The 23,088-nt window shown below is 36.5% G+C and overlaps 1 protein-coding gene across 1 annotated transcript; it reads right to left on the bottom strand.

The window, feature by feature from the left end:
• Positions 1 to 20,066: 20,066 nt before the first annotated feature.
• LOC130887231 (pyruvate kinase PKM-like) lies at positions 20,067 to 20,781 on the bottom strand. The gene has a single exon (XM_057789521.1). The coding sequence runs from the start codon at positions 20,736 to 20,738 to the stop codon at positions 20,067 to 20,069; it is 672 nt and encodes a 223-aa protein (XP_057645504.1). The 5' UTR covers positions 20,739 to 20,781.
• Positions 20,782 to 23,088: the final 2,307 nt, after the last annotated feature.

Here is a 23,088-nt window from a genome sequence, read left to right as displayed (position 1 = left end):
GACACCGATCTCAGTTCTAACAATACTTTGACTTGTCACAAATAACTGATTGTCTTTAAAAATAAACACATCCATTTCTTACTAAAGCTTTCCTGAAATTAATAAACTTTGTCCTATTTCATGTTCTGGCTTTGTGGGAGCCTAGACAGTTTGGACGTTCACCTTCCTAGGCCTGGATGGAGTGGGGAGGACCTTGGACTTTTCACAGGGCAGCGAACCCTGACTGCTCTTGGGGCTGGAGAGGGAGGAGAGAGGAGGGGTGGAGGGGGAGAGGGACGGGAGGAGGAGGATGGAAATTTGAGTCGGGGAGGAGGCGGAAAATTTTTCTTAAATAAAAAAATAAAAAATAAATAAACTTTGTAAAGAACATAATTATCTTTAAATGTAAAGCTTGTACAGAGAAAATGAACATTAATCTCACTTCTAACAATGCTTTGACACGTACCACAGTACTTCGTCTCTTTTCAGAGAAACACATGTGCGATTCTCACTAAAGCATTTCATGAAATTGATACAGTTTTAAAAGAACGTGTTTATCTTTCAATGTAAAGCTTGTACACAGAAAAGGAATACTGATCTCATTTTAACAATACTTTGATATGTTGCAAACAACTGCTTCTCTTTATAAAGAAACAGATGTGCGTTTCTCACTAAAGCTTTTCATGAAGTTAAAGCACTTTCATATGAACATGTTTATCTTTCAAAGAAAAGCTTGTACAGAGAAAAGGAAAATCATCTCAGTTTTAACAATGCTTTGACACGTACCACAGAACTGTGTCTCTTCTCAGAGAAACACATGTGCGTTTGTCACTAAAGCTTTTCATGAAATTAATACAATTTCGAAAGAACATGATTATCTCTCAATGTAAAGCTTGTATAGAGATAAGGAACTCTAATCTCAGTTATAACTATACTTTGACACGTACCAAATAACTGCTTGTCTTTACAAAGAAACACATGTGCGTTTCTTACTAAAGCTTTCCTTAAATTAATAAACTTTCAAAAGAACATGATTATCTTTCAATGTAAAGCTTGTACAGAGAAAAGGAACACTGATCCCAGTTCTAATAAGGCGTTGACAAGTACCAAAGAATTGCTTGCCTTTAAAAAGAAACACATGTACGTTTTTACTAAAGCTTCCTTGAAATTAGTAAACTTTCAAAAGAATGTGATTATCATTCAAAGTAAATAATTTACAGAGAAAAGAAACACTGATCTCAGTTCTACCAATACTTTGACATGTACCAAACTACTGCTTACCTTTACTAAGTAACACATGTGCATTTGTTACTAAAGTTTCCTTTCAATAATAAAATTTCAAAATATCATGATTATATTTCAAAGTAAAGCTTAAATAGAGAAAAAGAACACTGATCTCAGTTCTAACAATGCTTTGACATGTACCACAGAACTTCGTCTCTTTTCAGAGAAACACACGTGCGTTTCTCACTAAAGCTTTTCATGGAATTAATACAGTTTCAAAGAATATGATTATCTTTCAAAGTAAAGCGTGTACACAGAAAAGGAACACTGATGTCAGTTCTAACAATGCTTTGACATATACAAAACAACTGCTTGTCTTTACAAAGATACACATGTGAGTTTCTTACAAAGCTTTCTTGAAACTAATAAACTTTCAAAGAAACCTGATTAACTTTCAATAAGCAGTTTCAAATGAATGTGATTATCTTTCTAAGTAAAGCTGTACAGAGAAAAGGAACACTGATCTCAGTTCTAACAAGGCTTTGACATGTACGAAACAACTGCTTGTCTTTACAAAGAAACACATCTGTGTTTCTTACTAAAGCTTCCTTGAAATTAATAATATTTCAAAAGAACATGATTATCTCTCAATGTAAAGCTTGTGCAGAGAAAAGGAACACTTTTCTCATTTCTAACAATACTTTAACATGTCACAAACAACTGCTTGTCTTTACAAAGAAACACATGTGAGCTTCTTACTAAAGCCTTCTTTGAATTAATAAACTTTCAAAGAACATGATTATCTTTCAATTAAAAGCTTGTCCAGAGAAAAGGAACACTGATCTCAGTTCTAACAATGCTTTGACATGTAACACAGAACTGCATGGCTTTTCAGAGAAAAGTATGTGTGTTTCTCACTAAAGTTTTTCATGAAATTAAAACAGTGGTAAAAGAAGGTGATTATCTTCCAAAGTAATGCTTGTACAGTGAAACAGAACACTGATCTCAGTTCTAACAATGATTTGACAAGTCACAAACAACTGCTTGTCTTTACAAAGATACACATGTGTGTTTCCTACTAAAGCTTCCTTGAAATTAATAAACTTTCAAAAGAATGTTATTATCTTTCAAAGTAAAGCTTGTAGAGATAAAATGAACACTGATCTCAGTTCTAACAATGCTTTGACATGTACAACAGAACTTCTTCTCTATTCAGAGAAACACATGTGCGTTTCTCACTAAAGCTATCATGATATTAATACAGTTTCAAAAGAACGTGATTATGTTTCAAAGTAGAGCTTGAACAGAGAAAAGGAACACTGATCTCAGTTCTAACAATGCTTTGACACGTACCATAGAACTGTTTCTCTTTTCAGAGAAACACATGTGCGTTTCTCACTAAAGCTTTTTATGAAATATATACAGTTTCAATAGAATGTGATTATCTTTCAAAGTAAAGCTTGTACAGAGAAAAGGAACACTGATCTCAGTTCTAATAATGCTTTGACATGTACCAAGCAACTGCTTGTCTTTACAAAGAAAGACATGAGCGTTTCTTACTAAAGCTTTTCTTAAATTAATAAATTTTCAAAAGAATGTGATTATCTTTCAATGTAAAGCATGTATAGAGAAAAGGAATACTGATCTCACTTTTAACAGTATTTTGGGCCTACGGGCCCCTGCTCCTGGTGCTGCAGTGTCTGATGTGCTCTCCTGTACCCGCCCTGGATGACTCCTTCTTCTTTGATCCCTGGCTCATTGGGCTACCAGGTGTCCCTGTGTAGGTGCTAAGAAGTTCCATCTGAACGGGTAAGTGTGTGCTATCCAGGGGCCGACTGCCCAGAAGAGAACACAAAACTCCCTCCCCCAGCTCCTGCTGCTGGGCTTTCGTTCCTACACATGCCCCCCCAAGCCTGCCTTGTCTGCAAGGTCCTTTGCTGAGGAACAGCTTCCTGTTCCTACACTAAGGCTACCCAATCATAGTGGTGAGTGCCTGTCTACCGGGCAGGCCTCAAGAACCCCCGAAAGGGAGCGCAGGCACCTCCAGCTTATGCTTCAGGATCACCTGTGTCCTACTCGACCCCGCCCTCCCACCCCTGCATTCGCCCTTTTGTCCACGGGTCATTGGACTACCAGGGATTCATGTTTTGGTGTTGAGGAGTTCATCTGGAAAGGAACGGTTCCTGCCCCTACACTGAAGAGATGCACCCAGAGAATTAGTCACAACAAAGACTGGACCAAGACACCAGGCCTGTCCTGGCTATATTTGAAGGAAGAGATGGGCAGGCACCAATGCAAGAATTTCTCCAACAACCTGAAAGGCAACGTGATATCACCAGAATCCAGGAATCCCAAAATAAGAAGAATTGTACACCCTATTCCAGAAGAATTAGAAGAATTCGACTCAAAAGTGAATTATATGAAAATAATAGAGGACCTTAAACAGGAGGTGAAAAACTGCCATAATCAATTTGAGATTACAAACAAAAAAGTAGATGAAATGAATAAATCTCTCAAAGATACCCAAGAAAAACAAGAAAAAGCAATCAAACAGGTAAGGGAAATGGTTCAAGACTTGAAGAATGAAATGGAAGTAATGAAGAAAACACAAACCGAGGGAAGGATGGAGATGGAAAATTTGGATAAACGAACAGGAACTACAGAGACAAGTACTACCAACAAATTGCAAGAGATAGAAGAAGGAATCTCAGAGACTGAAGATACCATAGAGAAAATAAACACACTGACCAAGGAAAACAGCAAAACCAACAAATTCTCATCACAAAACATTCAGGAAATATGGGACACAATAAAAAGACCAAACCTAAGAATGATAGGGATAGAAGAAGGAGAAGAAGTACAGCTCAATGGTCCAGAAAATATATTTAATAAAATTATAGAAGAAAACTTTCCCAACCTTAAGAAAGATATTCCTTTGAAGGTCCAAGAAGCATACAGAACACCGAATCGAATGGATCAAAAAAAAAATCTCCTCATCATATAATAATCAAAACACAAAACATAAAGAATAAAGAAAGAATATTAAGAGCTGCAAAGGAAAATGTTCAAGTTACCTATAAAGGTAAACCTATCAGACTTACTCCTGACTTCTCTATGGAAACCTTGAAAGCCAGAAGGTCCTGGATAGATATACTGCACAAACTAAGAGACCATGGATGCAAGCCCAGAGTACTATACCCAGCCAAGCTTTCATTCACTGTAAATGGAGAAAACAAAATTTTCCAGGATAAAAACAAATTTAAACAATATGTAGCCACAAATCCAGCCTTACATAAAGTAACTGAAGGAAAATCACAACCCAAGCAGTCCAACAATGCCCACAATAACTCAGACATCTAATGACCCTTCACCATCACACCTTGAAGAAGGGAAACACAAAAACTCTACTACCAAAAAAAAGAAAGAAAGAAAGAAAAAATGACTGGAGAAAACAACCACTGGTCTTCAATATCACTTAATATCAATGGGCTCAACTCACCTATAAAGAGGCACAGGCTAAGAGATTGGATACGAAAACAGGATCGAACATTCTGCTGTTTACAAGAAACATACCTCAACCACAAAGACAGACATCTAGTCAGAGTAAAGGGCTGGGAAAAGGTTTATCAAGCAAATGGACCTAAGAAACAAGGAGGTGTGGCCATAATAATTTCTAACAAAGTTGACTTCAAACTAAAATCAATCAGAAGAGATGGAGAGGGACATTTTTTACTCATAACAGGAACAATTCATCAGGATGAAGTCTCAATCCTGAATATCTATGCCCCTAATATAAAAGCACCCACGTACGTAAAAGAAACATTACTAAAACTCAAAGCAGTCATCAAACCACACACACTAATAGTAGGAAATTTCAAAAATCCTCTCTCACCAATGGACAGGTCAATCAGACAGAAACCTAACAGAGAAATAAAATAATTAGGGGAGGTAATGAATCAAATGGACTTAACAGACATCTATAGAACATTCCACCCAAATAGGAAAGAATATACCTTCTACTCTGCAGCTCATGGAACCTTCTCGAAAATAGACCACATACTCGGTAACAAAGCAAACATACACAAGTTACAAAAAAATATTAGTAACCACCTGTGTCTTATCAGATCACCATGGATTAAAGTTAGAATTCAAAAACAATGCTACCACCAGAAAGACTACAAACTCATGGAAACTGGACAGTAAACTACTGAACCACACCTGGATCAAGGAAGAAATAAAGAAAGAAATTAAAGTCTTTCTTGAATTCAATGAAAACGAAGACTCAACATACTCAAACCTATGGGACACTATGAAAGCAGTCCTGAGAGGAAAGTTCATAGCATTAAGTGCCCACTTAAAGAAAACAGAGAAAGCAGACATTGGAGATTTAATAGCTCACCTGAAAGCTTAGAAAAAAAGAAGCAGACTCACTTAGGAGAAGTAGAAGACTGTAAATAATCAAACTGAGGGCTGAAATCAACAAAATAGAAACACAGAAAACAATCCAAAGAATCAATGAAACAAAAAGCTGGTTCTTGGAGAAAATCAACAAGATTGATAAACCCCTATCCAAACTAATCAAATGGAGGAGAGAGAATACGCAAATTAGAAAGGTCAGAAACGAAAAAGGAGACATAACCACAGACACAGAGGAAATTCAGAGAATCATTAGATCTTACTACAAAAACCTGTATGCCACAAAATTGGAAAATGTAAAAGAAATGGACACTTTTTTAGATAAGTACCATATACCAAAGTTAAACCAGGACCAGGTGAACAATCTAAATAGACCTGTTAGTCATGAAGAATTAGAAGTTGTTATAAAAAACCTCCCAACCAAGAAAAGCCCAGGTCAAGATGGCTTCACTGCAGAATACTACCAGAAATTCCAAAAAGACCTAATACCTATACTCCTTAATGTATTTCACAATATAGAAACAGAGAAGTCATTGCCAAATTCCTTTTATGAAGCTGCAGTTACTATGATACCAAAACCAAACAAAGACACAACCAAGAAAGAGAACTACAGGCCAATCTCACTCATGAACATCGACGCAAAAATCCTCAATAAAATATTGGCAAACCGAATCCAAGAACACATTAGAAAAATTATCCATTATGATGAGGTAGGCTTCATCCCAGAGATGCAGGGCTGGTTCAACATACGAAAATCTATCAATGTAATCCATCATATAAATAAACTGAAAGAAAAAAACATATGATAATTTCATTAGATGCTGAAAAAGCATTTGACAAAATTCAATATCCCTTTATGATAAAGTTCTTAGAGAGATTAGGGATACAAGGGTCATACCTAAGTATAATAAAAGCTATTTATAGCAAGCCGACAGCTAATATCAAATTAAATGGAGAGAAACTCAAAGCTATTCCACTAAAATTAGGAACACAACAAGGCTTTCCACTCTCTCCATACCTCTTTAATATAGTTCTTGAAATTCTAGGGAAAGCAATAAGACAACATAAAGGGATCAAAGGGATTCAAATTGGAAAGGAAGAAGTTAAACTTTCATTATTTGCCAACGATACGATAGTGTACATAAGCGACCCCAAAAACTCCAGCAAAGAACTCCTACAGCTGATAAACACCTTTAGTAGCGTGGCAGGATACAAGATCAATTCTAAAAAATCAGTTGCCTTCCTATACAAAAAGGAGAGAGGGAAATCAGAGAAGCATCACCCTTCACGATAGCCACAAATAGCATAAAATATCTTGGGGTAACTCTAACGAAGGAAGTGAATGATCTATTTGACAAGAACTTTAAGTCTTTGAAGAAAGAAATTGAGGAGGATACCAGAAAATGGAAGGATCTCCCTTGCTCTTGTATTGGGAGGATCAACATAGTAAAAATGGCAATTCTACCAAGGGCAATTAATAGATTCAATGCAATCCCCATTAAAATCCCATCAAAATTCTTCACAGATCTTGAGAGGACAATAATCAAATATATAGAAAAACAAAAAACCAAGGATAGCCAAAACAATCTTATATAATAAAAGATCATCTGGAGGCATTACCATCCCTGATTTCAAACCTTATTACAGAGCTTCAGTATTGAAAACATCTTGGTATTGGCATAAAAACAGAGAAGTCGATCAATGGAACCGAGTAGAAGACCCTGATTTTAAACCACAAACATATGAACACCTGATTTTTGATAAAAGAGCTAAAAGTATTCAGTGGAAAAAAAAGAGCATCTTCAACAAATGGTGCTGGCAGAACTGGTTGTCAACCTGTAGAAGAATGAAAATAGTTCCATATCTATCGCCATGCACAAAACTCAAGTCCAAATTGATTAAAGACCTCAATATCAGTCTGAACACACTGAACCTGATAGAAGAAAAAGTGGGAAGTACTCTACAACATATGGGTACAGGACAACACTTCTTACATATATCCCCAGCAGCACAGACATTAAGGACAACATTGAATAAATGGGACCTCCTGAAATTGAGAAGCTTCTGTAAAGCAAAGGACACTGTCACTAAGACAAAAAGGCAACCCACTGACTGGGAGAAGATCTTCACCAACCCTGCAACAGACAAAGGTCTGATCTCCAAAATATATAAAGAACTCAAGAAATTAGACTTTAAAATGCTAATTAACCCAATTAAAAATGCGGCACTGAACTGAACAGAGAATTCTCAACAGAAGAAATTCAAACGGCCAAAAGACACTTAAGGTCATGTTCAACCTCCTGAGCGATAAGGGAAATGAAAATTAAAACATGTTTGAGATACCATCTTACACCTGTCAGAATTGCTAAAATCAAAAACACCAATGATAGCCTTTGCTGGAGAGATTGTGGAGTAAGGGGTGCACTCATCCATTGCTGGTGGGAATGCAAACTTGTGAAACCACTTTGGAAATCAGTGTGGTGATTTCTCAGGAAATTTGGGATCAACCTACCCCAAGATTCAGTAATACCACTCTTGGGAATATACCCAAGAGATGCCCTATCATATGACAAAAGTATCTGTTCAACTATGTTCATACCAGCATTGTTTGTAATAGCCAGAACCTGGAAACAACCTAGATGCCCTTCAATGGTACAATGGATTAAGAAAGTGTGGAATATAGACATATTAGAGTACTACTCAGCGGTAAAAAACAATGTCTTCTCAAATTTTGCATGCAAATGGATGGAAATAGAAAATACTATACTGAGTGAGGTATCCCAGACCCGAAATGAGGAACATGGGATGTAGTCACTCATAATTGGTTTCTAACCATAAATAACGGACATTGAGCATATAATTTGTGATCCTAGAAAAGTTAAATAAGAAAGTGAACCCAAAGAAAAACGTATAGTCATTCGTCTGGATAGCAGAAGCAGGCAAGATTGCCAGGCAAACACTGGGAACTTACATGTGAGGTGACATGGGGCTAAGGGGAAATAGGGCAAAAAACATGAGAAGGGGAGGATGGGAGGAGCTTGGGGGATTGGGATGTTTGAGATATAGGAAGTGTGGATATGGGAGCAGCGAAGTATATATCCTATCTAAGGGAGCCATCTTAGGATTGGCAAGAGACTTGACTCTAGAGGGGCTCACAGGTGTCCAGGGAGATGTCCCCAGCTGGTACCTTGGGCAACTGAGGAGAGGGAACGTAAAATGACCTTATCCTATACTGATGAATATCTTACAAATCACCTTAGAACCTTCATGCGGCGATGGATTGAGATCGAGACAGAGACTCAATTTGGAGCAATGGTCTGAGCTCTTAAGGTCCAAATGAGGAACAGAAGGAGGGAGAACATGAGCAAGGAAATCGAACCACGAGGGGTGCACCCAACCACTGTGACAGTGGAACTGATCTATTGGGAGCCCACCAAGGCCAGCTGAACTGGTAGTGAATAAGCATGCGTTGGAGATGGACTATCTGAACATGGCGGACAATGAAGGCTGATGAGAAGCCAAGGACAATGGCACTAGGTTTGGATCCTAATACATGAAATGGCTCTGTGGAAGTTTAGCCTGTTTGGACGCTCACCTTCCTGGACCTAGATAGAAGTGGGAGGACCTTGGTCTTCCCGCAGGGCAGGGATTTTGGACTGCTCTTCAGTAAAGAGAGGAAGGGAGAATGGAGTGTGGGGAAGAGAAGAGGAGTGCGAATAGGGGGACTGAATTGGGGGGAGGGGACAATATGTGGGAGGAGGAGGAGGAAAATGGAAAATGGGGAGCAGGTGGAAATTTTAATTAAAAAAGAATAAAAATAAATAAATAAATACTTTGATATGTTCAAAAAACTGCTTGTCATTACAAAGAAACACATATGCTTTTCTTAATAAGCTTTCCTTGAAATTAATAAACTTTCAAAAGAATGTGATTATCTATCAATGTAAAGCTTGTACAGAGAAAAGGACACTGATCTTAGTTCTAACAATTCATTGAAACGTAACACAGAACTGTGTCTCTTTTCAGAGAAACACATATGCATTTCTCAATAAAGCTTTTCATGAAATTTATACAGTTTCAAAAGAACGTGATTATCTTTCAAAGTAAAGGTTGTACAGAGAAAAGGAACACTGATCTCAGTTCTAAAAATTCTTTGACAAATACCAAACAACTGCTTGTCTTTACAAAAAAAAAAACACGTGCGTTTTTTACTAAAGCTTTCCTTGAAGTAATAAACATTCTAAAGAACGTGATTATATTTCAATGTAAAGATTATACAGAGAAATCAAAGACTGATCTCAGTTCTAACAATACTTTGACATGTCACTAACAACTGCTTGTCTTTACAAAGAAACACATGTGCTTTTCCCACTAAAGCTTTTCATGAAATTAATACACTTTCAAAAGAAAGAGATTATCTTTCAAAGTAAAGCTTGTACAGACAAAAGGAACACTGATCTCTGTTCTAACAATGCTTTGACAATCACAAGCAACTGCTTGTCTTTACAAAGAAACACATCGGTGTTTCTTACTAAAGCTCTTCTTGAAATTAATAAGCTTTCAAAAGAAAGAGATTATCTTTCAAAATAAAACTTGTACAGACAAAAGGAACACTGATCTCTGTTCTAACCATGCTTTGAAACGTACCATAGAACTGCGTCTCTTTTCAGAGAAATATATGTGTGTTTCTCACTAAAGCTTTTCATGAAATTAATTCACTTTCATAACAACTTGATTATCTTTCAAAGTAAAGCTTGTACAGAAGAAAGGAACACTGATCTCCGTTCTAACAATGCTTTGACAAGTCTCAAACAACTGCTTGTCTTTACAAAGAAACACATGTGTGTTTCTTACTAAAGATTTCCTTGAAATTAATAAACTTTCAAAAGAACGATATTATTGTTCATGTAAATTTTGTACAGAGAAAAGGAACACTGATCTCAGTTGTAACTATGCTTTGACAAGTACCAAACCACTGCTTGTCTTTACAAAGAAACACCTGTGCATTTCCTACTTAGGCTTTCCTTGAAATTAATAAAATTTCAAAAGAACGAGATTATCTTTCAATGTAAAGATTGTACAGAGAAAAGGAACACTGATCTCAGTTCTAACAATGCTTTCACATGTACCACAGAACTGCGTCTCTTTTCAGAGAAATACATGTGCTTTTCTCACTAAAGCATTTCCTGAAATGAATACAGTATCAAAAAAATGTGATTATCTTTCAAAGTAAAGCTTGTACAGAGAAAAGGATCACTGATCTCAGTTCTAACAATACTTTGAGAAGTCACAAACAACTGCTTGTCTTTACAAAGAAAAATATATGCGTTTCTTACTAAAGCTTTCCTTAAATTAATAAACTTCAAAAGAACGTGATTTTCTTTCTATGTAAAGCTTGTACAGTGAAAAGGAATACTGTTCTCAGTTCTAAAAATTCTTTGACACATACCAAACACTGCTTGGCTTTACAAAGAAATACATGCCTTTCTTACTAAAGCTTTCCTTAAATTAATAAACTTCTAAAAGTACATGATTATCTTTCAAAGTAAAGCTTGTACAGAGAAAAGGAACAGTGATCTCAGTTCGAACAATGCTTTTACACATACCACAGAACTGTGTCTCTTTTCAGAGAAACACATGTGCATTCCTTACTAAAGCTTTACATGAAAATAATACCCTTTCTTAAGAACGTGATTATCTTTCAAAGTAAAGCTTCTACCAAGAAATGGAACATTGATCACAGTTCTAACAATGCTTTGAAACCTACCACAGAATGCGATTATCTTTCAAAGTAAAGCTTGTACTGAGAAAAGCAACACTGATCTCACTTCTAACAGTGCTTTCACACGTAGCAAACAACTGCTTGTCTTTACAAAGAAACGCATGTGCGTTTCTTACTAAGCTTTCGTGAAATTAATAAACTTCCAAAAGAACGCGATTATCTTTCAAAGTAAAGCTTGTACAGAGAAAAGGAACACTGATCTCAATTCTAACAATGCTTTGACAAGTACTACAGAACTGTGTCTCTTTTCTGAGAAACACAAGTTCGTTTCTTACTGAGGCTTTCCTTGATAATAATAAAATTTAAAAACAACATGGTTAACTTTAAATAGAAAGCTTGTACAGAGAAAAGGAACAGTGATCTCAGTTCTAAAAGTGCATTGACAATACCAAACAAATGCTTGTCTTTACAAAAAAATACATGTTCATTTCTTACTAAAGGTTTTTTGAAATTAATGAACTTTCAAAAGAACGTGATTATCTTTAAATGGAAAGCTATACAAAAAAATGAACACTGATATCACTTCTAACAATACTTTGGCATGTCACAAAATACTGCTTGTCTTTATAAAAAAACAAATGTGCAATTATTACAAAGGCTTTCCTTGAAATTAATAAACTTTCAAAAGAGCGTGATTATCTTTCAGTTTAAAGAATGTACAGAGAAAATGAACACTGATCTGAGTTCTCACATGCTTTGACAGGAACTGAAGAACTTTATCACTTTTCAGAGAAACACATGTGCGTTTCTCACTAAAGCATTTAATGAAACTAATACAGTTTCTAAAGAACATGATTATCTTTCAAAGCAAAGCTTGTACAGAGAAAAGGATCACTGATATCAGTTCTAACAATGCTTTGACACATACCAAACAACTGCTTCTCTTTAAAAAGAAACACTTGTGCGATTCTTACTAAAGGTTTTGTTAAATTAATAAACTTTTAAAAGAACGTGATTATATTTCAAATTAAAGCTTGTACAGAGAAAAGGAACACGGATCTCAGTACAAACAATGCTTTGACACGTAGCAAACAACTACTTGTCTTTACAAAGAAACACATGTGTGTTTCTTATTAAGCTTTCATTAAATTAATAAACTTTCAATAGAACGTGATTAACTTTCAAATTAAAGCTTGTACAGAGAAAAGGAACATTTATCTCAGTTCTAACAATGCTTTGAAATGTACCACAGAACTGCTTCTCTTTTCAGAGAAACACGTGCATTTTTCACTAAAGCTTTTCAAGAAATTAATACAGTTTCAAAGAACGTGATTATCTTTCAACGTAAAGCTTGTACAGTGAAAAGGAACACTGATCTCAGTTTTAACAATACTTTGGCAAGTCACAAACAACTGCTTGTCTTTACAAAGAAACACATGTGCGTTTCTTACTAAAGCTTTCTTTGAAATTAATAAACTTTCAAAAGACGTGATTATCTTTCAAAGTAGAGCATGTACAGAGAAAAGGAAGAGTGATCTAAGTTGTAACCATACTTTGACACGTACCAAACTACTGCTTGTCTTTACTAAAAAAAACATGTGCTTTACTCAACTAAGCTTTTCTTGAAAATAATAAACATTCAAAAGAATGTGATTATCTTTCAATGTAAAGCATGTACAGAGAAAAGGAATACTGATCTCACTTTTAACAATACTTTGATATGTTGCAAACAACTCTTTGTCTTTACAAAGAAACACATGTGCATTTCTTACTAAAGCTTTCCTTGAAATTAATAAACTTTCAAAAGAACGTGATTATCTTTCAAATTAAATCTTGTACAGAGAAAAGGAACATTGAACTCAGTTCTAACAATGCTTTGACATGTACCATAGAACTGAGCCACTTTTCAGAGAAACACATGTGTGTTTCTCAAAAGCTTTTCATGCAATTAATACAGTTTCCAAAAAATGTGAATATCTTTCAAAGTAAAGTTGTACAGAGAAAAGTAACACTGATCTCAGTTCTAACAATACTTTGACAAGTCACAAACAAATGCTTGTCTTTACAAAGAAACACATGTGGGTTTCTCAATAAAGCTTTCCATTATATTAATTCATTTTCAATAGAACGTGATTATCTTTCATATTAAAGGATGTACATAGAAAATGAATACTGATCTCACTTCTTACAATACTTTCATATGTTGCAAACAACTGCTTCACTTTGTAAAGAAACACGTGCATTTCTCACTAAAGCTTTTCATAAAATTAATAGAGCTTCAAAAGGACGTGATTATCTTTCAAAGTAAAGCTTTTACAGAGATATGGAACACGGATCTCAATTCTAAAAATACATTGACAAGTCACAAACAACTGCTTGTCTTTACAAAGAAACACATGTGCGTTTCTTCCTAAAGATTTCCTTGAAATTAGTAAACTTTCAAAAGAATGTATTATCTTTCAATATAAATCTTGTACAGAGAAAAGGAAAACTAATCTCAGTTCTAACAATACTTTGACATGTCAGAAACAAATGCTTGTCTTTACATAGAAACACATGTGGGTTTCTCAATAAAGCTTTTCATGAAATTAGTACACTTTCAAAAGAACGGGTCTATCATTCAATTAAAGCTTGTACAGAAAAAAGAAACACTGATCTCAGTTCTAACAATGCTTTGACACGTATCATACAACTGTGTCTCTTTTCAGAGAAAAACATGTACGTTTCTCAATAAAGCTTTTCATGAAATTAATACACATTCATAACAACTTCACTATTTTCAAAGTAAAGCTTGTACAGAGAAAAGGAACACTGATCTCACTTCTAACAAATTCTTTCCTTAAATTAATAAACTTTCAAAAGAACGTGATTATCTTTCAAAGTAGAGCTTCTACAGAGTGAAGGAACACTGATCTTAGTTCTAACAATGCTTTGACATGTACCACAGAACTGCATCTCTTTTCAGAGAAACAAATGTGCGGTTCTCACTAAAGCTTTTCATGAAATTAATACAGTTTCCAAATAATGTGAATATCTTTCAAAGTAAAGCGTGTACAGAGAAAAGGAACATTGATCTCAGTTCTAACAGTATTTGACACAAACCAAAATACTGTGTCTCTTTTCAGAGAAACACATCTGCGTTTCTCACTAAAGCTTTTCATGAAATTAATACAGTTTCAAAAGAAAGTGATTATCTTTCAAAGTAAAGCTTGTACACAGAATAGGAACACTGATCTCACTTCTAACAATACTTTTTACATGTACCAAACAACTGCTTGTTTTTACAAAGGAACACATGTGGGTTTCTTACTAAAGGTTTCCTTGAAATTAATAAACTTTCAAAGGAACGTGATTATCTTTAAATCTAAAGCTTGTACAGAGAAAAGTAGCACTGATCTCAGTTATAACAAGGCATTGACACAAACCACAGAAGTGTGTTCCTTTTCAGAGAATCATATGTGAGTTTCTCACTAAAGATTTCCATGAAATTAATACACTTTCATAAGAACGTGATTATCTTTCAAAATAAAGCTTGTGCAGAGAAAAGGAACATTGATCTCAGTACTAATAATGTTTTGACACAAACCACAGAACTGCGTCTCTTTTCAGAGAAACACATGTGCGGTTCTCACTAAAGTTTTCCTTAAATTAATAAACTTTCTAAAGAACGTGGTTGTCTTTCAAAGTAAAGCTTGGACAAAGAAAAGGAACACTGATTTTAGTTCTAACAATGCTTTGACACGTGCCACAGAACTGCGTCTCTTAACAGAAACACATGTGTGTTTCTCTTTTTTTTTTTTTTAAATTCCATTTTCTCTTTATTTTCAGACAGGACTACTTTGCTTGTTTTCATGACAATCAAGTTCTAGAAAGCTGGTTGCTAAGGGCTAAGGAGAATTTAAGTTTAGAATAAAGCTATTCATTTGAAAACTTCAGTATGTGAACAAACTTAATAAGACAGGAAGAAAACAAGCTTTGAACGGGGAGAAGGTGAAGCAGTGATGTGTACCTTAGCTTTTTTTTTTTTCTTTTTAAGAATGATAGACAGCACATCACTTATCACTGTTACTGTCTTCTTTCAAGTTTGTCCACCTTTGGGGATCTTATATCTGCATGCCCAAGGATGGCTATGATTGTAGCCTACCACATAATTGTAACTAACTTAAACATGCTTAAACATTATGAGATGCTTTTCGATTAACACATATTTTTTTTTAATTTTTTTTATTCTTTTTTAATTAAAATTTCCACCTGCTCCCCGTTTCCCATTTCCCTCCCCTCCTCCCAAATATTGCCCCGTCCCCCCACTTCCCTCCCCCTATCCCCACTCCTCTTCTCCTCCCCCCACTCCATTCCCCCTCCCTCTCAATACTAAATAGCAGTCCAAATTCCCTGCCCTGCGGGAAGACCAAGGTCCTTCTATCTACGTCCAGAAAGGTGAGCGTCCAAACCGGCTAAGCTCCCACAAAGCCAGTTCATGTATTAGGACCGAAACCTAGTGCCATTGTCCTTGGCTTCTCATCAGTCTTCATTGACCGCCATGTTCAGAGAGTCTGGAATCAACCCATGCTTATTCAGTCCCAGACCATCTGGCCTTAGTGGGCTCCCAATAAATCAGTTCCACTGTCACAGTGGGTGGGTGCATCCCTCGTGGTCCTGATTTTTTGCTCATGTTCTCCCTCCTTCTGCTCCTCATTTGGACCTTAAGAGCTCAGACCGTTGCTCCAAATTGAGACTCTGTCTCTACCTCGATCCATCGCCAGATGAAGGTTCTAAGGTGATATGCAAGATATTCATCAGTATAGGATAGGGTCATTTCAGGTTCCCTCTCCTTAGTTGCCCAAGGTACCAGCTGGGGACATATTCCTGGACACCTGTGAACCCCTCAAGAGTCAAGTCTCTTGCCAACCCTAAGATGGCTCCCTTAGATAGGATATATACTTCGCTGCTCCCGTATCCATCCTTCCTATATCCCAACCATCCCAATCCCCCGAGCTCCTCCCATCCTCCCCTTCTCATATTTCTCATCCCATTTCCCGTTTGCCCCATGCCACCTCACCCGCAAGTTCCCAGTTTTTGCCCTGCAATCTTGTCTACTTCCCCCTCTCCATGCGGATGACTATATGATTTTCTTTGGGTTCACTTTCTTATTTAACTTCTATAGGATCACACATTATAGGCTTAATGTCTTTTATTTATGGCTAGAAACCGATTATGAGTGAGTACATCCCATGTTCCTCTTTTTGGGTCTGGGATACCTCACTCAGGATAGTGTTTTCTATTTCCATCCATTTGCACGCAAAATTCGAGAAGTCATTGTTTTTTACCGCTGAGTAGTACTCTAATATGTATATATTCCACACTTTCTTCATCCATTCCTCCATTGAAGGGCATCTAGGTTTTTTCCAGGTTTTGGCTATTACAAACAATGCTGCTATGAACATAGTTGAACAGATACTTTTGTCGTTTGATGTGGCATCTCTTGGGTATATTCCCAATAGTGGTATTACTGGATCTTGGGGTAGGTTGATCCCAAATTTCCTGAGAAATCGCCACACTGATTTCCGAAGTGGTTGCACAAGTTTGCATTCCCACCAGCAATGAATGAGTGTGCCTCTTTCTCCACAACCTCTTCAGCAAAGGCTATCATTGGTGTTTTTGATTTTAGCCATTCTGACAGGTGTAAGATGATATCTCAAAGTTGTTTAGATTTGCATTTCTCTGATCGCTAAGGAGGTTGAGCATGACCTTAAGTGTCTTTTGGCCATTTGAACTTCTTCTGTTGAGAATTCTCTGTTCAAATCAGTGCCCCATTTTTAATTGGGTTATTTAGCATTTTAAAGTCTAGTTTCTTGAGTTCTTTATATATTTTGGAGATCAGACCTTTGTCTGTTGCGGGGTTGGTGAAGATCTTCTCCCAGTCAGTAGGCTGCCTTTTTGTCTTAGTGACAGTGTCCTTTGCTTTACAGAAGCTACTCAGTTTCAGGAGGTCCCATTTATTCAATGTTGCCCTTAATGTCTGTGCTGCTGGGGATAAACGTAGGAAGTGATCTCCTGTACCCATATGTTGTAGAGTACTTCCAACTTTTTCTTCTATCAGGTTCAGTGTGTTCAGACTAATATTGAGGTCTTTAATCCATTTGGACTTGAGCTTTGTGCATGGTGATAGATATGGATCTATTTTCATTCTTCTACACGTTGACAACCAGTTCTGCCAGCACCATTTGTTGAAGATGCTCTCTTTTTTCCATTGAATACTTTTAGCTCCTTTATCAAAAATTAGGTGTTCATAAGTTTGTGGGTTAAAATCAGGGTCTTCTACTCGGTTCCATTGATCGACTTCTCTGTTTTTATGCCAATACCAAGCTGTTTTCAATACTGAGGCTCTGTAACAGAGTTTGAGGTCAGGGATGGTAATGCCTCCAGACAATCCTTTATTATATAAGATTGTTTTGGCTACCCCGGGTTTTTTGTTTCTCCATATAAAGTTGATTATTGTCCTCTCAAGATCTGTGAAGAATTTTGATGGGATTTTAATGGGGATTGCATTGAATCTATAAATTGCCCTTGGTAGAATTGCCATTTTTACTATGTTGATCCTCCCAATCCAAGAGCAAGGGAGATCCTTCCATTTTCTGGTATCCTCCTCAATTTCTTTCTTCATAGACTTAAAGTTCTTGTCAAATAGATCCTTTACTTCCTTGGTTAGAGTTACCCCAAGATATGTTATGCTATTTGTGGCTATCGTGAAGGGTGATGCTTCTCTGATTTCAATCTCTGCTTCCTTATCCTTTGTGTATAGGAGGGCAACTGATTTTTTGGAATTGATCTTGTATCCTGCAACGCTACTAAAGGTGTTTATCAGCTGAAGGAGTTCTTTGCTGGAGTTTTTGGGGTCGCTTATGTACACTATCATATCGTCTGCAAATAATGAAAGTTTAACTTCTTCCTTTCCGATTTGAATCCCTTTGATCCCCTTATGTTGTCTTATTGCTATTGCTAGAATTTCAAGCACTATATTAAAGAGGTATGGAGAGAGTGGACAACCTTGTCGTGTTCCTGATTTTAGTGGAATAGCTTTGAGTTTCTCTCCATTTAATTTGATGTTAGCTGACGGCTTGCTATAAATAGCTTTTATTATAGTTAGGAACGACCCTTGTATTCCTAATCTCTCTAAGACCTTTATCATAAAGGGATGTTGAATTTTGTCAAATGCTTTTTCAGCATCTAATGAAATGATCATATGTTTTTTTTTCTTTCAGTTTATTTATATGATGGATTACATTGATAGATTTTCGTATGTTGAACCAGCCCTGCATCTCTGGGATGAAGCCTACTTGATCATAATGGAAAATTTTTCTAATGTGTTCTTGGATTCGGTTTGCCAGTATTTTATTGAGTATTTTTGCGTCGATGTTCATGAGTGAGATTGGCCTGTAGTTCTCTTTCTTGGTTGTGTCTTTGTGTGGTTTTGGTATCAGAGTAACTTCAGCTTCATAAAAGGAATTTGGCAATGACTTCTCTGTTTCAATATTGTGAAATACATTAAGGAGTATAGGTATTAGGTCTTCTTGGAAGTTCTGGTAGAATTCTGCATTGAAGCCGTCTGGACCTGGGCTTTTTTTGGTGGGGAGGTTTTTTATAACAACTTCTAATTCTTCGCGACTAACAGGTCTATTTACATTGTTCACCTGGTCCTGGTTTAACTTTGGTATATGGTACTTATCTAAAAAAGTGTCCATTTCTATAGCATTTTCCAATTTTGTGGCATACAGGTTTTTGTAGTAAGATCTAATGATTCTCTGAATTTCCTCTGAGTCTGTGATTATGTCTCCCTTTTCATTTCTGATTTTGTTAATTTGCGTATTCTCTCTCCGCCGTTTGATTAGTTAGGATAGGGGTTTATCAATCTTATTGATTTTCTCCATGAACCAGCTTTTTGTTTCATTGATTCTTTGGATTGTTTTCTGTGTTTCTATTTTGTTGATTTCAGCCCTCAATTTGATTATTTCCAGTCTTCTACTTCTCCTAGATGAGTCTGCTTCTTTTTTTTCTAAAGCTTTCAGGTGGGCTATTAAGTCTCCAATGTGTGCTTTCTCTGTTTTCTTTAAGTGGGCACTTAATGCTATGAATTTTCCTCTTAGCACTGCTTTCATAGTGTCCCATAGGTTTGAGTATGTTGTGTCTTCGTTTTCATTGAATTCAAGAAAGACTTTAATTTCTTTCTTTATTTCTTCCTTGATCCAGGTGAGGTTCAGTAGTTGACTGTCCAGTTTCCAAGAGTTCATAGGCTTTCTGGGGATAGCATTGTTGTTGAATTCTAACTTTAATCCATGGTGATCTGATAAGACACAGGTGGTTACTAATATTTTTTTGTAACTGTGTAAGTTTGCTTTGTTACCGAGTATGTGGTCTATTTTCGAGAAGGTTCCATGAGCTGCAGAGAAGAAGGTATATTCTTTCCTATTTGGGTGGAATGTTCTATAGATGTCTGTTAAGTCCATTTGATTCATTACCTCCCTTAATCCTCTTATTTCTCTGTTAGGTTTCTGTCTGATTGACCTGTCCATTGGTGAGAGAGGAGTGTTGAAATCTCCTACTATTAGTGTGTGTGGTTTGATGACTGCCTTGAGTTTTAGTAACGTTTCTTTTACATAAGTGGGTGCTTTTATATTAGGGGCATATATATTCAGGATTGAGATTTCATCCTGGTGAATTGTTCCTGTTATGAGTACACAGCAGGGAGGTCCACAGCGGCTCCAGGGAGGTTCACCCCCTTCTTTCTGCCCAAGGAACCACCATTCTCCACCTCTGTCACCTGGAAGTCAGCGCCTTTCTCCTTCACCTGCAGTGAAATGAGCCCATCATCCACATAGATCTTGCTGCCCACTTCCACCACCTTGCAGATGTTCTTATAGTCCAGCCACAGGGTGTTCTCGTCACACTTCTCCATGTAGGCATTGTCCAGGGTGATCTTCAGGGTAGCTCCCTTCTTCAGCTCAACTTCTGCAGTGCTGCTGCCTTTGATGAGTCCAGTCCGGATCTCAGGCCCCTTTGTGTCCAGAGCCACAGCAACAGGCCGGTAAAGAATGGGATCTGAGGCGAAGCTTTCTGTGGCTGCACACACGTTCTTGATAGTTTCCGCATGGTACTCATGAGTTCCATGAGAGAAATTGAGACGAGCCACATTCATTCCTGACTTGATCATCTCCTTCAGCATCTCCACAGACCGGGAAGCAGGACCAATGGTACAAATGATGCCAGTGTTGCGGGCCGTGATGGGTGCGGAGTCAATGTCCAGGCGGCACAAATGTTCCAAGAAGGTGTCAGCCATGGCTGCATGCAGCTGCTGGGTTTGAATGAAGGCAGTACCTGCTTCGCTGTGTGGCTTCGGCATGGTTCCTGAGGTCCTCGGGCGTACTCCGGATCCTGCAACGATTCCCAAGTGGGACGACTGAAGGGTCGAGACGAGTCTCTGGTGTCACATGTGTGTTTCTCATTAAAGCTTTTGATGAAATTAATTCACTTTCATATGAACGTGATTATCTTTCAAAGTAAAGCTTGTACTGAGAAAAGGAACACTGATCTCAGTTCTAAGAATGCTTTGAAATGTACCATAGAAGTGCGTCACTTTTTAGAGAAAAACATGTGCGTTTCTCAATATAGCTTTTCATGAAATTAATAAACTTTCAAAAGAACGTGATTATCTTTCAAAATAAAGCTTGTACAGAGAAAAGGAACACTGATTCCATTTGAATAATACATTGACAAGTGACAAACAACTGCTTGTCTTTACAAAGAAACACATGTGCGTTTCTTACTAAAGCTTTCCTTGAAATTAATAAACTTTCAAAAGAACGTGATTACCTTTCAAATTAAAGCTTGTACAGAGAAAAGGAACATTGAAGTCAGTTCTAACAATGCTTTGACATGTACCACAGAACTTCGCCGGTTTTCAGAGAAACACATGTGCGTTACTCAAAAGCTTTTCATGCAATTAATAAAGTTTCCAAAAAACGTGAATATCTTTCCAAGTAAAGCTTGTACAGAGAAAAGTAACACTGATCTCAGTTCTAGCAATACTTTGACAAGTCACAAACAATTGCTTGTCTTTACAAAGAAACACATGTGCGTTTCTTACTAAAGCTTTCCTTGAAATGAATGAACTTTCCAAAGAAGGTGATTATCTTTCACTATAAATCTTGTACAGAGAAAGGAAACACTGTTCTCAGTTCTAACAATACTTTAACCTGTCACAAACAACTGCTTGTCTTTACAAAGAAACATAGGAGAGGTCTCAATAAAACATTTCATGAAATTAATAAAGTTTCTAAATAACGTGACTATCTTTCAAAGTAAAGATTGTACACAGAAAAGGAACACTGATCTCAGTTCTCACAATACTTTGACACAAACCACAGAACTGCATCTTTCAGAGAAACACATGTGCATTTCTCACTAAAATTTTCATTAAATTAATACACTTTCATAACAACTTGATTATCTTTCAAAATGAAGCTTGTACAGATAAAAGGAACATTAATCTCAGTTCTAATCATGCTTTGACCCCTACCACAGAACAGCATCACTTTTCAGAGAAACACATGTGCGTTTCTCTCTAAAGCTTTTCATGAAATTAATACACTTTCATAAGAACGTTATTGTTTTTCAAAGTAAAGCTTGTACCGAAAATGGAACATTGATCTCAGTTCTAACATTGCTTTGACACGTACCATAGAACTGCGTCTTTTTCAGAGAAAAACATGTGGGTTTCTTACTAAAGCTTCCCTTGAAATTAATACCGTTTCATAACAATTGACTATCTTTCAAAGTAAAGTTTAAAAGAGAAAAGGAACACTGATCTCACTTCTAACAATATTTTGACATGTCCCAAACAACTGCTGGTCTTTACAAAGAAACACATGTGCGTTCCTTACTAAAGTTTTCCTGGAAATTTATAAACTTTCAAAAGAACGTGATTATCTTTCAATGTAAAGCTTGTACAGAGAAAAGGAATATTGATCTCAATTCTAACAATGCTTTGACACAAACCAAAAAACTGCGTCCCATTTCAGGGAAGCACATGTGCATTTCTCACTAAACTTTTCATGAAATTAATACACTTTCATAAGAACGTGATTACCTTTCAAAATAAACTTGTAGAGAAAAGGAACATTGATCTCAGTTCTAACAATTCTTTGATCATGCACCACAGCACTGTTTCTCTTTTCAGAGAAACACATGTATGTTTCTCACTAAAGATTTTCGTGAAATTCATACACTTTCGTAACAACTTGATCATCTTTCAAAGTAAAGCTGGTACAGAAAAAAGGAACACTGATCTCAGTTATAACAATGCTTTGACCCTTACAACGGGGAACTGCATCTCTTTTCAGAGAAAAACATGTACTTTTCTCTCTAAAGTTTTACATGAATTTAATACACTTTCATAACAACTTGATTATCTTTCAAAGTAAAGCTTGTACAGATAAAAGGAACACTGATGTCACTTCTAACAATAGTTTGACATGTCCCAAACAACTGCATGTCTTTACAAAGAAACACATGTGGGTTTCTCAATAAATCTTTCCATGAAATTAATTCCTTTTCAATACAAAGTGATTATCTTTCATAATAAAGGATGTACATAGAAAATGAATACTGATCTCACTTCATACAATACTTTTATATGTTGCAAACAACTGCTTCTCTTTGTAAAGAAACACCTGAGTTTCTCACTAAAGCAT

This window comes from Chionomys nivalis, chromosome 15 (assembly GCF_950005125.1).
Source record: "Chionomys nivalis chromosome 15, mChiNiv1.1, whole genome shotgun sequence".
Taxonomy (NCBI): Eukaryota; Metazoa; Chordata; class Mammalia; order Rodentia; family Cricetidae; genus Chionomys; species Chionomys nivalis.
Note: the sequence above shows the minus strand (reverse complement) of the source record. Positions and strands in the feature narration are given on the sequence as shown.

Coding starts and splice junctions, on each gene's coding strand:
- LOC130887231 (XM_057789521.1), bottom strand. CDS start 20,738: ATGCCGAAGCCACACAGCGAAGCAGGTACTGCCTTCATTCAAACCCAG.